The 16,792-nt window shown below is 38.8% G+C and overlaps 1 protein-coding gene across 47 annotated transcripts in view; it reads right to left on the reverse strand.

Moving 5' to 3' along the window:
• Positions 1–16,792, reverse strand: part of NRXN3 (neurexin 3) — a 1,031,704-nt gene that overhangs the window by 256,451 nt on the left and 758,461 nt on the right. For all 47 annotated transcript variants that reach the window (XR_007509161.1, XR_007509160.1, XR_007509159.1 and 44 more), the window contains one exon: positions 8,083–8,264. Coding sequence is in view for 43 of the 47 variants with exons in the window: in XM_049825576.1 (XP_049681533.1) it covers positions 8,083–8,264 (182 nt within the window). In the remaining 4 variants the exon portion in view is untranslated. The remainder of the gene's footprint in view (positions 1–8,082; positions 8,265–16,792) is intronic.

Genomic DNA, 16,792 nt, shown 5'->3' on the forward strand with positions numbered 1-16,792 from the left:
CCTGGTACAGACCCTAGCAACAAAGCAAGGACTGAAGCTCAAAAGATCATTGAGATAACTTGATGGGGCATCATGCCAAATTGTGCCAGCTATAAACAGGCATGCTGGGGTGAGAAGCTCCTTAACCTTCAAAGGTTTAGTCTCAACTCTGACCACAGAGACTGTTTCCCACGAGCTAGTAGATAAAAATAGATGGACCATTCCTATGCATAATGTGAACTAGTTCAAATGTATTAAAAATGGATTTTTAACCACCTTTTCAAAATAAAAACAGAAGTAACAATACATGTTTTAAAGCTAGTTTGAAAACTGAAGGTCCATTTTCTTTCTTCAGAATAGTTTTCCTTTAATAAATCTTCTGTGCTCTAGGGAACAATAAATGCAGCATGCACAAACACATGGGACTTCATAGACCCAAAGAGTTTAGAAAAGGACAGGAAAAGACTGAGGGCATTTTGGGACAGGATCCTTGGGTATTTAAATAGAATGCTTCTGTTAAAAAAAAAAAAAATATTTGAAAAACAGGATCTTTGGCAATTTTACACCAGCTGACAAAACAGCCACTGACGTGCATACCTCAAATTTGAGGCTTATTCAGATACAGCCTTTCTCAGGCACAATAGCAATGCTGAAGTCTTAAACATTTGCCACGTTTCCATGTTTTTTTAATTCTATAAACCTGGTGTAACTGTCAGGCAGTTATCTTATGCTCCATTTTTTGTGGGGATGATTTACATATAGTAGCCTCTTTGTACATTAAGCATTTTCTAAGTACTTGGTCAGGAACAGAGGCCCTCTTCCAGGTGAAGACTATGCATGACAGGTTGACACTGCTCAGTAACTAAGCACCCACCCAGCTGCTCATTCACTTACTCCTCCGCAGTGAGATAGGGTAGAAAATGAGAAGGGCAAAGGTGAAAAAACTTGTGGATTGAGATAAAGACAGTTTAATAAGTGAAACAAAGCCTCACTACTTCCCATCAGCAGGCAGATGTTAAGCCACTTCCTGGTAAGCGGGGCCTCAACACACGTAACTGCTACTCCGAAAGACACAGGCCATAACTACCAGCATGCCCTTTTCTTCTTTCTTTCCCTGCATTTTTATTGCTAAGCACAACATCTTATGGTATGGAATGACCCTTTGGTCAATTTGGGTTAGCTGTACTGGCTGTGTTCTCTTCCAAATTCTGGTGCACACTCAGCGTACTCAATGATTTCTGAATTTATTAAGGTTTGTCTTTTAACTTACAAATTAGCCTTTAGGGTAATTTTACCATCGCCAAATATCTTCAATAATAAATCACGCATGCTAAGCATCTTGTGATAGACATGAAAAAAAGCCAATTGCAATATATACAAAGTACCAAGAAATTCATCCCTTCAGCATGCACCACACTGTCTTACACAGAGACAACAAATGGATTTGCATCTCTCAGTGGAATGCCTGTTATGCCTTTGGATAGGCTTTTTGTGAAGGAAATATCTTTGTTATCCATACTACCAACACACTGGTCTTCTGTTCACTTTCTTAGGTTTTGGTACTTAAATTACACATTAATCTTATGTTTTTCAGCTATTCCCCCCTTGTCCAGAGAAGTCAGAATTCTGGGCAGTCTTCTGTCCTCTTGCAAACAAGTTCAAGTAATCTAAAAATTCACCAGTCGTTAACTAGAAATTACTCTTCTGTCTAAGGAAAAATAATATCTGACTGTATGCCTGCTGGTAATCTGCTTCAATATTGATTAACACAGATGCACTGAAATCATCTTCTTGTGACCAACATAAAGAAATGGAGTGCAATTAAGATGCAAGCCTCAGCTGAAGATGACTGCCGTCCTATGCAAAAAGGGAGACCTAACTTACACCTATTAACATAAATAATTATAGAAAGGAGGTCAACACTTGTGATGTGCTCTGTGAGATCCTCAGAACCCATTTGCAATGCAATAGATCAATGTTTGTTAGACTCCTAAGTTACCCATTGTTGCTAGGGGACAGTACTACCACCTCAATCCTTGCGGTACCAGCACTCTCTCTGGCCCACGCAGCTAAGCAGAAACCTACTCCATTGCACACAGCGGAAGTTCTGCTGTGGAGGCAGGATACTTTTTAAGGTACTGCAGTGCATGTATGTATATGTCACATCTTAGATGAGGACTAGCTTTCCAATCCCCAGTTACCTTAAATAACATGCAACCTGAGTTAGGTTAAAGGCATCCATAACTATTTAATTGTAACTTGAAGAATTGACAAACCACAGCTACAAATTATTATAAGATATATATCTGAAGAAATGAAAGAGACACTCTGCTGAATCTCCATACATTAACATTAAATCAGAACAGTTCTCCCACTCCCTCACCCAGCTCATATGCCATCTTGCCTGCATGGTTTCAAGTCTTCATGTGTACATTAATGCTCAGGTTGCACCTATTAAAGACAGTATATTCAGAAAGCCTCTTCTAAAGAACTTATCCCCAACAGAAAGCTACATTCAGATAGTTTTTGTATGTTAATAATTACAGGACACCTGCAGACAGGACACCTACACTCCCTCAGGTAGGTTGCCAGATTTTGTCTTGGTGCAAAATGTCTTTAGACAGTCTGTTCTTTTAAGGATTCAGACAATATCACCTTTTGCTTGAAAGCTCATCCTAATTCCTTCCCCTTACCAGTAGGCAGTCTAGTCACTCTCATTCATTAGTTGTTCACCTCCTCAGCTAAATGTGTTACACAAAATATTGTGTCCTATACCCAGCCAGTCAGTACACAATTTCTTGCTTCAACAAAGAAGCCTCTGCCTCACTTCACCTTTCGGTGATCCACTGGCATGCTTCAGTACAAAACATCTTCCACTGAATATATATTCCATACCAATTTGTAGGGGCTCATAATGCGTATAAACATAATTAGGTGAAATCTACACAGTTTGTTATCATTTCTTGAATGAAATGAGACACATGACGGGCATTAAACACTTTGAAACTGATAATTGCTTATGGGATACTCATACTTAACCACTTCTGGTATACTCCAAGAACTGTATCAAACTTAAAGACTTACTCTATACTGGTTTAAAGCCTGAGAAGGCAAGAATAGCACTATTCTGAATGCATATCAATGCAAACAAGATCAAGATATGGTGGACTGAAATTATTTGTAGTCACAAATATTAAACTCAAACAAACGAAGAGTTCTATACAAGAATAAAAAAGGTCTAACATAGTAAAACACATGGTTTAAGAGAAAACTGTAACTGTAAAGACAGTAAATGCAGCTAAAAAAAGCAAAACACAAGGTAGGAGACCAAAGCAGATCACCCACTTTTTTCATGGTTTATAGCCTCTGCAAAATAAAACAGTCTAGTCTTAAGGAAACCCTCTTACTTCCACTTTTCTGGGTATAAAAATGTAACTCTTTTAATGCCCACTCTGAATTTGGTTAAGAAAGGCTGAAATATTTTGCATCAAGGTGATGTTGGTTATAGAAAAGTAAAACACAAACTGCTGTTGTATTTTACCTCCACTTATTATCTGAGTCTAGCCCTTAAGATACTCAGTTTCATCATACACCCTCTGTGGTTATCCTTCTCCTGATTCCAATTCTTCTGCTGCTTCTACGTCTGTTCAGATGACAGAGCACTGCAGTTTTGGAGGGAGTCTCTAGGTCACTTTGCACAGAGCAGCCACAATTGTCTCTACAACCAGAAAACCCAAACACAGACTTTGGCCAATCACAGTGTAACTGAACAAATTTGGCCAACTATACACGTACATTTTCTTCCACTTATACTCACCCTCATTTAGCAATGCCATCTCTAACTCAGGGAAGACTTACTTTTTCTTATACTTATTGCTTAAGAATCAGAATGTTCTACATCGGTTCCTGTAGCCTTCAGTTGCAGCCTGGTACTAAGTGATGGATCCCCATTAGCTTGAGTCTACTTAAGCAAAACTCCCAAAATCACTAACATTTTTGCCTAAACGTAGAGTTTACTTTTTACAAGCAATTCAGAAACTGGACCAGTCTCACAACATCATTCTGAACAGCTAAAGGTGAGATGACAGTTTACAATACACATCAAAAGGAAAGACTGCAGAATAAACCAGCAGTGCATGTGGATGGGTGATTTCTGTCTCTTCATAGTCATCACAAGAATGATAACCATCACCACCTGCAACTGTTGTCTTCCTCTCCCCATTTGATCTCTATGAAGATTTTTGCATGTTGTAAATCACAAAAAGGTGTGGTAGTATAAGTTGAATGAACATACAGAAACATTCAACCACAACTCATACATGTAGTCTTTTAAGCATCCACCGTGGAAGGCAATTTTCTGGTACAGGTTTGGACTTGGTGTTTTGAAAGAATTGTCATAAAAAAAAAAAATTCATAAGGAGGGATTTGATGCTATAACACCACTCTCATTCCATGTGCTACAGTCTGTTCACACAAACACTTTGTGCTTCATATACAACATTGATCTGGATGGTATGCCATCCATTTTCACAAGGCTGCCTGTTTATACTTAATTGTAAATCAGGAGAGAAAATCAGTTTCAGAGGCTGTAATTTTTTGACATATAAAAACAGATGCCTTAATAAATTTTCACAATATCTGAAAGACTCATAATTAAAAAATGGATCCAAACAACCATAAATTAAACAAGCAAATATGTAACTTGTTAACAAGGTATCTTTTTTTGACTTTAAATTTTACAAATAGAAAGAGATTATAATGAACACTTCAGAACATACATGATATTCAAAAAGCAGGCAAACTATTAGAAAGTCTCCTTTAGCAGAGTACAAGCCACTTTTACAATCCTTAAAATAGTATCAGATCTTGATTAAACCATAGCCTATACTATGACTTTTGGATTAAAATTTAGATTAGTGATGCACATTAGAAAGCGATGATCACCAGGTGGCTTTTGTCACCTGTTATCACCAACAGGACACCCAGAGAAATGTGAGGAGGTCAGAATCTAGTAAATAGCATCCAAAATAAAGTCTGTGACTGGAATATCTAGAAGGGCCCCAGAAGAAGAGGCCTCCCAAATATTAATCCAGGAAAATCCCTGTCACTTTCATTATTATTATTAATTGTAATTGTTCCTGAAAAAGTCAAGATGCTTAATATACATAAAATAAATTACATTAACATTGATCTTCCCTGTTTTAATACCTATTTTTTCCCCTTTCTCCTACAATTTGCTTTATAGTTTAAGTATTTGTGCTTTCAAAACTTTATTTTGTTATCAATTTAATCTGCTTTCATAGCTCTGATCTACAAATTATGTCTCCCATATTTCTACTATAATTTGATCCATGCCACCTTTTTTCTCTTCATACTTGATAATGGTCTAATGGAAGGACGAGCTTTTGAAGACAGGAAGACTGACAGAGTCTTTGAAAATGACAGCAAAGAGCATGTAGTAGTTTTCAGTCAGTTACAAAAGATCTTGGTCTCATGGAAAGCTTGCATGCATTTTGCTAAGCAAGAGGTCCTATATGGTCTTGCATTTTAAGTGTAATTTCAAGATGCACCTTTCATTTCAGATTTTGACTTTTTCCAAAATAGTCCTGATGTAAGCTCACTTCTGTGACTTTGAACCATAAACCAGACATAACAGAGTCTTACAGACATTCAACAGGACGATAACACTTTAAAAGTTTCTCTTCAACTTTTCTATTGTGTATAACAGCATGAGTCTCTGACTACGTTCTTTATTCGAACATTCAGGTAGAGTCAGTGTTATATATGATGAACAGTAATGTCATACCCAGAAGAGCACAGTAGCATGCCTTTGCTCCTCATGAATGACTGGCAAATCCTCCTAATCCATCCTGACCACAAAAGAACAAGAGAAATTAAAGCTGAACTAGTTCTATATTTGGTGCTAGTGAACATCTTCAGGGATAAAATTGGCCAAACTACACAGGAAGCAGTCAACAGAACTTTTAGCATTAATATCAACCACAATTAGTAGCTTTGATTTAGATATCTAAAATAATCTGAAACTAGCATCATGCCATTCAGAGTAGTTTGAACAAAATATATTGGGAGGAAGCAGAAAAACTTTCATTCCTTTCCTTTCTAAAACTGACTGGAAAGAGACAGTAATGACTTTTTTTTTTTTTTTTTTAAATTAATGTTTACACCTCAGGTTCAATTTGTTTGATCTGTTTCAATCTATCCAGCAAAAACAGTTATAATGTTAAAAAAAAAAATATAAAAATCACTCAGTGATTGTGTGCAACAACATTAAAAAGTTCAGTTGGATTAATTTTTAAAAGTAGAGTTGATAATATTCAAGACCAAGATATAGAGAAAAACTATTTGCCTTCATTATTAATGCTGAAAAACCTCCTTGTGCAAGTTCTTATCTTAATGCAGGATTAAAATTTCCTTTTTGATACTTGTGTCTGTTGCCCCTCTTCCTTCCACTAACTACCACAAAGACGACCCTGACTTCTATTTTCTCTGTAACATCCCACTAGGCAGCCAAGAGCAACAAGATCCCGTCTTAGACTTCTTTTTCTAAGACTGAACAAATTCATATCTCTGCACCTCTCCTCACATGCCAGGCACACTGTTCTCCAGTTAACACATGTTGTATTACAAAGTCTGAAGAACATATATTCTCTTGCTCAAACATAATCAAACCACTTTTGCCTACTGCAAGTTACTGAATTCCAACCCGTTAGGTTTAACATTGTTCACTTTTACAAAGTCTTCTGGGGTTCTTCTTGTTTTGTTTTTAAGAAAGCAAGAAAAATTATTTTTCTTAAAAAAATGCTAGGATTTGATCTCACTTTCATTCCAGCACAAAACACAAACTAAATATTTGGATACATCAGAAAAAGAGAGAAACCAGAATTGGTGACAGTCTGATGGCTCAAGGCCATATTCTAACCCATTCAAACAAATCTGATTTTTACAAGAAAAGTAAAAATAAAACCACTCAAAATGCTGGCAATGACTACTAGCCCTGACCCTTGTTTCAGAAGCACCCTGCAACATACCCAGTGCTTCAACATGATTCTTAACATGGCAAACTCCAGCAGCAGATTAAGACCCTCGGTCATTCACATTAGGTCTGTTTTGGCTCCTGGCATTCCTCCTGTTTACTTATATCTTCAAGTTTCCGTGAAATGTCAACAGCTCCCCAGCTCATTCAAAACCTGCAAATGGCCCATTCCCTTTCCACTATGAATTAATGCATAAAACATTGGAAATAATCTGAGCATTGAGTAACATGACCAGCTTCTACCTCTGGCAGCCAAACTTCTTGGCTACTCTGTTTGCAAAGGAAGACAAAGGAAACAAACTCTCCTCCTCCCAAAGCATCACATAAAATAAAAAACTTCAAAAGTTTCCAGTTCTAGTGTTCTCATTTTCTCAATTTGACTCTCCCTAAAACCAACTTCACTCAAATTTCCCTATAATACTTGCTGTCACAAAAAAGACCATTTTCTTCTTGCAAAGCCATGCTGTGCTAACAACATCAAATTCTTATTCTTTTGAACTATCCCACTACAGCAAGCATCAGTTATATCAGTTTGAGGATCTGTTCAGTTCTCACTTAACTTTCTCAGTGAGGAAAATAAACCAAAAAACCCCCAACCTATCACTCCATTTCACTCTTTGCCTTCTGAGAATAATAATAGTCTCCACCATAAATTCAGCTGGATTCAGGACTGTGCATATGCCACAGTAGATTAACACTGCCACAAAATATTTCTACAATTTTTTAATAAATCCTACTGCTATTGAATCTCATAAGGCTTTTTTTGGTTTGTTTTTTTTGTTTGTTTGTTTTGGGGGGTGGGGGGGTGGGTGGTGTTGGTGTTCCCCCCCTCCACTTCTTCTGGCACCAAGACTTGGATCCCTGTGCATCCCACTCAGTAATTCTACAAAACCCTAAAGAACTGCCTAAGGCAGGTTAATTTGATGACTGTTGAAGATAGAGAAAATGCAGAGTACGACACATGCTATTTTAGAGTAATAGTTCTTCAAGTGCATATTCAGTTAACAGAAACCCAGGTCTGGCATAGACATGGGCCTATCTATACTCACTATGTGCAGCTGCAGAAAATCACCAAGCCCAGGAGCACTGTCAATCCGAACAAGAATGCCATCCTTCACTGTTGTGCTGAAGCCCACAGCAAGACGGTCTGTCCTTGTGCTTGGTCTGTCATTAGCTGGCCAGGTGTACAGGATGAGACCTCCACTCTTCCCAAATATATATGTGGCACCAGCTGCAAAACACAAGATCAAAGAAAAAAGTATTAGTTACCCATTTAATTCATTTATTTGCCAACTCTGGTAATAAACGCTATGACTTCTGAGAGGAAAAATATAAGCAAGCGTATGCTTTCATTAAAGGGGTGAAATTAATGCCTTTTGCGGGCCAGGGTACTGATAGCACACAAAGAAGGCTCCAGAAAAACTGAGTAGATGATGGAAATATATTTCCAGACTCAACCAGGTAACAGAAGAGGACAACATGTACTAAAATCCTTCTATTTTGTGGCAAATAACACTGTGAGCAGTCTTTGATATTGGAGTTGATTCCATATTTGTTATAAGACAAGCATGAAATGGTGCTTTACACTGCCCTCTCCAACTTGCACATGTATTCCTCCTTCTAAAAAACTGGAAGTTTTCCTTCATAGAGCAATGGCTCTGGAGTGCTAGACACTTTTTCTAATGGAAGGAGATATGAAGGTGAAACATCTTTTTATCAGACAAAACGTACCTGTTCCTTCACCATTAGCCTTGCACCATTAGACTCGGTAACAGACAATGCAATTTCCTCCCTATGGAAAGTTCATCCTTCAAATGAGCACAGACTCAAGACTCACAAACACTTCCAGAGAGTAATCTAAATGTGCATGTAAGTTATTCAAAACATCCTCATCTTCCTACACACATCACAGCAGGGGAACTACAAACAAACAAGCAAGCTTCCTCTTACAGTATAAATCACTCAAGAAATTTCTTCTGTATACAACCTGATTAAGTACGTTTTATTAGTTCCTAAATAAAGACAAGCAGCATTTAAGGTAAAGATAAGCAAAGAGCTTATCAAGAATGAATGATTTCATAAGTGCTAATATCCCAGACAATGCCAGATAAGACACTGCTGTTGGGGGAAAAAACAACAAGCCACAGCTGTTACAGAAGCATGGGATTCAAAGGGAATATCTGGCAGCCCTCCTCGAGGCTGGACTTGTCTTCAGCTGAAGACTATTCACACATAGTGGGAGACTATCCTTTTCTCAAAACTTCCAAAGATTTTTGGATATCTAGTCCACATATTTCCAGCCCTGTTTGTCTTTACAGTGAGCCTGGGAATCTGTTCCTTGACCTTGTTTTTAAGGACAACACCAAACCTCTCCAAAGCTGAACACTGCCCTCCCACATTCACGAGGACCTTCTGAGCTGAGCAAGACAGACACGCAAGTGAGGAATTATTGTCACAGAAGAGGAAGCTGAGAAGCGAAAGCGTTTGGAGTTCACATTCTGACTCGTACTCAACAATCTGGGTTAGGAGCAGGATTTTATAACTCAGGAGTTATAAAATCAGCCCCTGAGCGTCTTGGAAAATACAGCTAAAATTGCTGTCCTAGACCCAAATCTACAGGCAAGCCAGGAACAACACTGCCCAATGCTTCAGCCACTTACTGCACCTCATTTTCTAAGCACTATTACAACAGGTCACAAGCTACAGAATAGTAAGCAAAAAAACCCAGATCCCATTACTGCATCAGGGATGAAATATCTGTAGAAAGTACAGGCAATTACTGGGAATATTTTCTAATCTGAGTGAAACCACAACTGATGGTCTTTTTTTTCTTTTTCCTCCATGTACCAACCAGCAACATGTACCAAGCAACTCTGAACAGAGTAAATGTAGTTAGATACAGAAACAGGTAGGATCATATATTGGTAACTTCTACACTTGCCTACAAAGCTACAGCTCCACTAAAGCTCTATATATATGACCCAAATTCCAAATAAATACTACACATTAGTAGAAATAATTGATACACTTCACCCTCACTTAAGAGGCTTCCTCTAGACATCTCAGCACACACTACCAAAACAGACATCAAAAACTCAGGCACGCAGAAAGGAAATGATTTGTGAACAGCTGACTCAATGACAGAGAGAAAATGAATCCATGTTTCTTTCCTGCCAGGTCTGTGCATACCCACCACAACATACCCTCAGTAAATTTAAACAAATGTGGCTGAAATCAGGGTTAGATAGGAAATTTCACTCATAATTCTGAATTAACAAAAGACAACATTGGCATTCTGGAACCGTGCACATATATAATTTCAGCTTCATACAGATTAATTTTACAGACTGAACTCTATCTCCTTATTCAGCTTGAACTCAAGATGGAGGGTGCATGACTATTGCAAAATATGAGGAAAGGGGTTTTGTTTGTCTAAATGCATCCCCAACTATATCAGAAACCTCTTGGTTAGAGAAATAGTTGGAAACAACTGGGTAGTGAATTATCTGTCTTCCCCCCATACACATGTATATCAACAGCCCGCTATAAACTACATTACAAGTGTCCTCCAGTTTATCGGTTTGTTCTAAAAGTTGTGGGTATTTTCATTACAGACGAAAACAAGGCATAGCAACGTGTTAAACAAAACAAGATGAGTTTACTCATTGTTGATAGCTTCATAGATTAAAACCCACTTTCCAAAATTATTCTCACTTGAATTGCAAGTTCTCCTCCTTTTCTTTGTACTGGTTATCAGGTCCTTCAGCAGCAAAGACAAGCTTGGAAGAGAGTTCTTCACTATTTATGAAGACAGATGATTTCTTTGCCTCTCTAAAAGCCATTTGACTGCAGGTAGAGCATGTCAGTGCTCCTATGAGCGTCAATTAGAACCAATTATGTCTTCATAGGCCTGTCATGCGACTTAACTGCTTAACAGAGCTCATTTTCTCCTCACAGAACACAGATTTTGCTTCTAGGCCTAACCTGAAGATATCCAGTACTTTGGGTTTGTGCACAAAGATCATTCAGAGGTAACAACCAGAACAGCACTGCCAAACTAACCTGTTAACAGAAGCCTAGTGGCCAGCAGTTGTTTCCTTATTGTCCAGGTCAGAATTGTCTGCATAATGACAGATGGGCCACTTCCTTTACGTGTGTGTAGCTGAATACACAGCAATTTGTTGGGTACATCAATGTCCCTTCCCTTTCCCACCTTTTTGAGGGTACACAGGATACCCATTGACTTGTTTGGAAAGAGATGACATACTAAGATTGTGCCAGTACCACTTTTCCCCCCAAATTATGAACAAAATAGTCACTCCAGCCTGAAAACACAAGGTGCAAACATCAAGTACAAGTGGAAGAGGAAAGATAACAAGAGTTGCTAGCACATTGCAATCACACTAAAAAAAAGAAAAAAAATAAGAACAAACAACAAAAAACCCCAAAGAGTAACACAAACACACTTGACTTAAATGCTTCTATTTGACTGCAGCAACCATGAGTTTATGGAATTTGAAATTCCAAGAGAACTGAATAAGACAAACAGTAGCATTACAACCCTGTGCTTCAGGAAAGGAGATTTCAGCTTCACCAGAACTTGACAAGGCCTTGTCTATCTGGCTGGCCTTGTTTTAAGATGGTGTGAGTGAGCTGGTTGGATTAGTCTACCACCAGTGGTCCCTTCTGATCTTAAACTAATAACTATCCTTTCTTCGCGGTGTTGCAGGGAATTTAGAGTAATTAAATGAAGAACTTGGTTTAAAAAAAAAGCTGATGAAATGAAAGTCTGTTCAGCCTGAGATCTTCTCATTGCACCTAAGCTTTGTTACAGACCTCTCTATTACCCAAAAGCACATTTTTTTTCCAAGACACTTTCTATTCAAGACAGACAATGGATAATACATTGTTAATGAGCAGCCACTTGATATTTAGTTTTTCCTCATTGTTCAAGGTTTATGTACTGCCTTTAATAAATACAACACCAACTGTGCCCTGAAAATAGAAAAGTCTGAGGGACTGATTAATTCCATTGTATTTATTGTTAGTGTTTCACCACTTCAACTATTTAACACTAACTTCAACCTATACTGCGCAAAAAAAGAAGGAAAAAAAATATCAAAGATATGAGCGTAAAAAGTTATTTTCCCAGTCACCTATGAGAAATCCCACTTCTCACAGTGCCCTGGGCCAGATTTACTGTACTGACATGTGAGAAAAAATGGGAACAGAATATGTTCAGCTACTCTACTGGGATGCTGTATGCAGAATTTGGTCAGCATTAGGAGCTCAGAGAAGAAATATTTGGTGAGTGAACACTCACTACAGATTTAAGCTACTAGGACGCCATTACATGTTTAGCATACACAGACTTACAGTTTGGCAGAGTGGCAGTTGACTTCTCCCAGAAATGACATAACTTGTAACTATAACTTATAACTTTGATGTTTAGAGATCTAAACATCAGAGAGATGGATATACTGCAACACACATGACAAAGCTGTTATTTAAAGTCTGCATATCTAGCTTTGGCAAATTATGTATTTGGTAGCTATATTCATGGACAGAGCTGTTAAGATCATTCAGTTTCAGTCAAAACAAAATAGTCTGAGGGAAACACTCCTTACAGAAAATTCCTAACAGAAAAGTTATAAGCAATGTCATAAAATACAGTAAATAAAGCCTCATAGTGAGTTGTGCTAAGAAACATACAGTTGAAGTTGGCACCACCACCACCACCTATAATTTTAAATCAGTTATCACTGTTTCCTCATCATCGCCCAAAGACATCAAAAACCTATCTTAAGGAAGAGTATCCTTCAATCAACATAGTACAATTGCAGCAGGCTATATCCTGCCTAAAACTAATCCTGTAAAGCAGTAGAAAACAAGTCTGTCACATCTGCACAAGATATGACTTCCTTTGTGCCTTGGGGATCCTGTGAATCTCCCCACATTAAATATTCTATTGCAAATTCTTTATTTGCATCTACTAAGCCATCAAGAGCCTGTTTTGCCTCAGCTACAACACAGTACACACACTTGTTTCCCTGTGGCCAGGAAAATGCAATATTTGGCAGGTATTATAGCAATGTTGATACATTGAAGGGTTAACTGCAGCAACTGTGTACTGGGATGTAAGTATGAGTTTAACATACTACAAATGCTATAGTTCAGATTTTTACAACTAAAAAGTACCTTTAAGATTAAAATTATGAGGTACCCAGACCAATTTAAAAGCTACAATAATTACTTGAGTTAACACCAAAATTTATGACCAGAATCCTACATCCCTTTGTGACAACACTGTTGTGGGCAAAACAATCTCAACTGGGATAATCTCACTTAATTAGTTTTATTGACAATTAACATAAACTTTTAATTACTGATTCAGGCATTGGGAAACAAAGGCAACACACAATTAAACAAACACTTAGGGAAAGTTCCTTTCCTTCCCCTTCCCTAAGCTCAACTGCAGTCCACCAGCTTACCTCCCCCTTCCTAATCTCCCCTCTCTCTGGGCTGTAGTGAGACAACAGGCGGTGCAGGAGGTCAGGGTCAGTACGTGGAGGTTTCTTTCCAACCTTCTTTCTGTGCTCCAGGATGGGTTATCCATGAACTGCAGCTCCTCTCAGGGGTGTTCCTGCTCCTGCTTGGGTCTCCCACAGGCCCCCATCCCTCAGGGGTGTCCCAGATCTGGCACAGGTCACTGACAGGCCCAGTTCCTTTGGGAGCATCCCTGCTCTGGGCTGCCCCTCAGAGGCATGCTTCATCCCACACAGAGTACCTCCTTTCAAAAGAGTGCATCTCCAGCATGTCTCCAGCAATGTCCCCTTCCACGTGCTTCTCCCTCAGCTTTCTTCCATGTCCCCTCCTCCTTCTCCTTTGGTGACACCTCCCTTCGTGCATCCTCCCGTGAGCCCTCCCATGCCACCTCCTGTGTCTCCTGCCCCCAGTAGCTATTGCCTTTTCTTAAATGTGTCCAAGCAGCAGCACCATGTGCTCCTCTGACAGGTTGAAGTTCTGCCATGTGGTAGGTTGTTTTCATCCATGCCAGAGCTGGCTGTGACTGCACAGGGTGGGTCACAGGCTCCTCCAACACTCAGTGCTTTCCAGCCCCCTGCTGCTCACGACCCAATAAAACATAAATACACTGATTGTGGTGATAATTCACAAAAAAACATGAGGTATGTAAACTTAATGATAACAACTTCCTACCTAAAATAACATGCAAGACAAAGCATATGCCTTTCCCTCAATTATTATGTCTTTAATCTCTTACATAGAATTCTTAAAAGTATAGATATTGTTTTACTTCTCAACATTTTTGTAAAAGGACTAGAAACTTATCTTTACATTCCTCAGGGGAGAAATGGAAGACACACAATTTTTAAAGTCAAAGACTTGTAAGTATACTGTCCTGGTTTCAGCTGGGATTAAGCTAACTGTCTTCCTAGTAGCTGGTACAGTGCTATGTTTTGAGTCCAGTATGTGAAGAATGTTGATAACACTGATGTTTTCAGTTGTTGCTCAGTAGTGTTTAGACTAAAGTCAAGGATTTTTTCAGCTTCTCATGCCCAGCCAGGGCACAAGGAGTTGGCACAGGACACAGCCAGGGCACCTGACCCAAACTGGCCAATGGTGTATTCCCTACCATGGGACATCCCATCTAGTTTAGGAACTGGGAAGTGGGGGGGGGGGGGGGGGGGGGGGGTCAGGGAATCACCGCTCGGGGTCTGGCTGGGTGTCGGTCGGCAGGTGGTGAGCAATTGCCCTGCGCATCATTTGTACATTCCAATCCTTTTATTACTACTGTTGTCATTTTATTAGTGTTATCATTATCATTATTAGTTTCTTCTCTTCTGTTCTATTAAACCGTTCTTATCTCAACCCAGGAGTTTTACTTTTTTTCTGATTTCCTCCCCCATCCCACTGGATGGGGGGGGAGTGAGTGAGTGGCTGTGTGGTGCTTAGTTGCTGGCTGGGGTTAAACCACGACATATACATAAAAAAGAACCCTACTGCATTTTCCTTACCCATTGCTTGTTTTTCTTGGACTTTCCTCGCCGCCTCCCATTTTGTGCCTATTTTATGGTCCTGCTGTATTTTCTGCTTAGTCCAGTAGTTCTGATGAGTCTCTTGGGGTATTTCATATGCTGGTGTAAAGGTCCTACCACGTTTATTAATAATCATAACCTTCTGCTCTCTAACAAGAAGCTATCAGTTCAACTACAGGAAAGTTTGTGATGATGGCATTTTGCTCTTCTTTCTTGGCAGAAAACTGAAATTTGGGTTATTTTCAAGAAGTAATGTTGTTAAAGGATGGAATCAGTAACATGCTGTACATGACCACAGGTTACATGAGCAAAGCAAGACCCAGTTCACATCACGAAGGAAACCTTGGTAGCACCTTTAAGTAGCAGCCCTTTAAAGGGGTAATTAAATAATAGAGACCTGATAATTTATGCGGACATTCAAAAATTCCCACAAAGTCTCAATAAGAAAAGGTGGAAGTTTTGACAAACTCACAGAAATAAGAAAAATTAAGTAATGGTCACCCTTATCTCATTGTACCTGGACTAGGCAGTTCATTTACTATTTCCATCACTAGAAAAGGCACTAGTAAAGGAATACAGGTTAGAATACTGGCATGAAAGCAAGTGATAAGAGATCAGGCATACATCTGCAGAAACTCAGTAAGGAGATGAAATTTGCTGCCGCAGGAACCATCATTTGGTCACGTAATGAAAAAGCAGTTCCCCAAAACATGGTATATAGAGAGCTATTCTGCCCTAGCAAGTGGAGATCAACAAAGCAACAAGGAAGAGCAGCTAAGACCAATTTCTGTTCTAATAGAAAACTCTGATAAAACAGATTGGAGATTTTGCCTGAAATCTGATCAGATTAATCTAATTGCTGCCATCAAAATTAAGGTCTCTCCATATGTTCACAACTTAAGGTAAATTGCATATTTGACAACTCAGTTTCCAGTCTGAACAACAGTGGCACAGCTCTTCAGGCCTTTAACTTGGTCAGACAGTTCAACATCTTATTTATGCTTGCTACACTCCTGAGGAAAAATGAGCCATGCTTTGAACACCAGCTCTAAGCGGGAGTTAAAGCGAACAATACAGATTGCACAAACCAGAAAAGAGCATTAGAACTTTCAAATGGCTTCTGAGTATTTATTGCTCCCCAGAAGTTTATCACACTGCAACACAGACAATAAAACATCAGTTGATACCTGTACACTGTCAAAATGACGTACATTCACTGAGTAAAAAAATGAAGTTTCTGAGAGTTGTTTTTCCAACTTAACTCCTTCTGGCCACATCAAATAGACCACGCATGCTGTGCAACTCCAAATTGCCTCTAAATGAATTTCTTAGGAGTAAAAAGACTGAAAGAGTAAGAAAAGAGTATTCTGAGGACAGTGAAAGAAATGCAACAGCATCCACATGCGTTAAGAACAACAGTGGTAAAAATACAGAAGTCATCCATGCTATTCAGGAGTATATGGCAAAACTAGTTAAAAACTTTACCTGGCATCATTACTTGAAATCACTTGAACTGGGTCAACTCTAGGTGTGCTGGAACATTTATATTGTCTAGAGATGATCTAACAGGTGTTTCCCATTTCCAGCTTCTGTGTTTTTTGGGTGATTTGTTTTTTTTTTTAAATTACTCCTATGGGTGTTGTCCACTAAATGCACTGCATACAGGTTCTTTGCCTCACTGTTACATTAGATGCATGATAAT

This window comes from Accipiter gentilis, chromosome 22, assembly GCF_929443795.1.
Source record: "Accipiter gentilis chromosome 22, bAccGen1.1, whole genome shotgun sequence".
In the NCBI taxonomy this organism is placed as follows: domain Eukaryota; kingdom Metazoa; phylum Chordata; class Aves; order Accipitriformes; family Accipitridae; genus Astur; species Astur gentilis.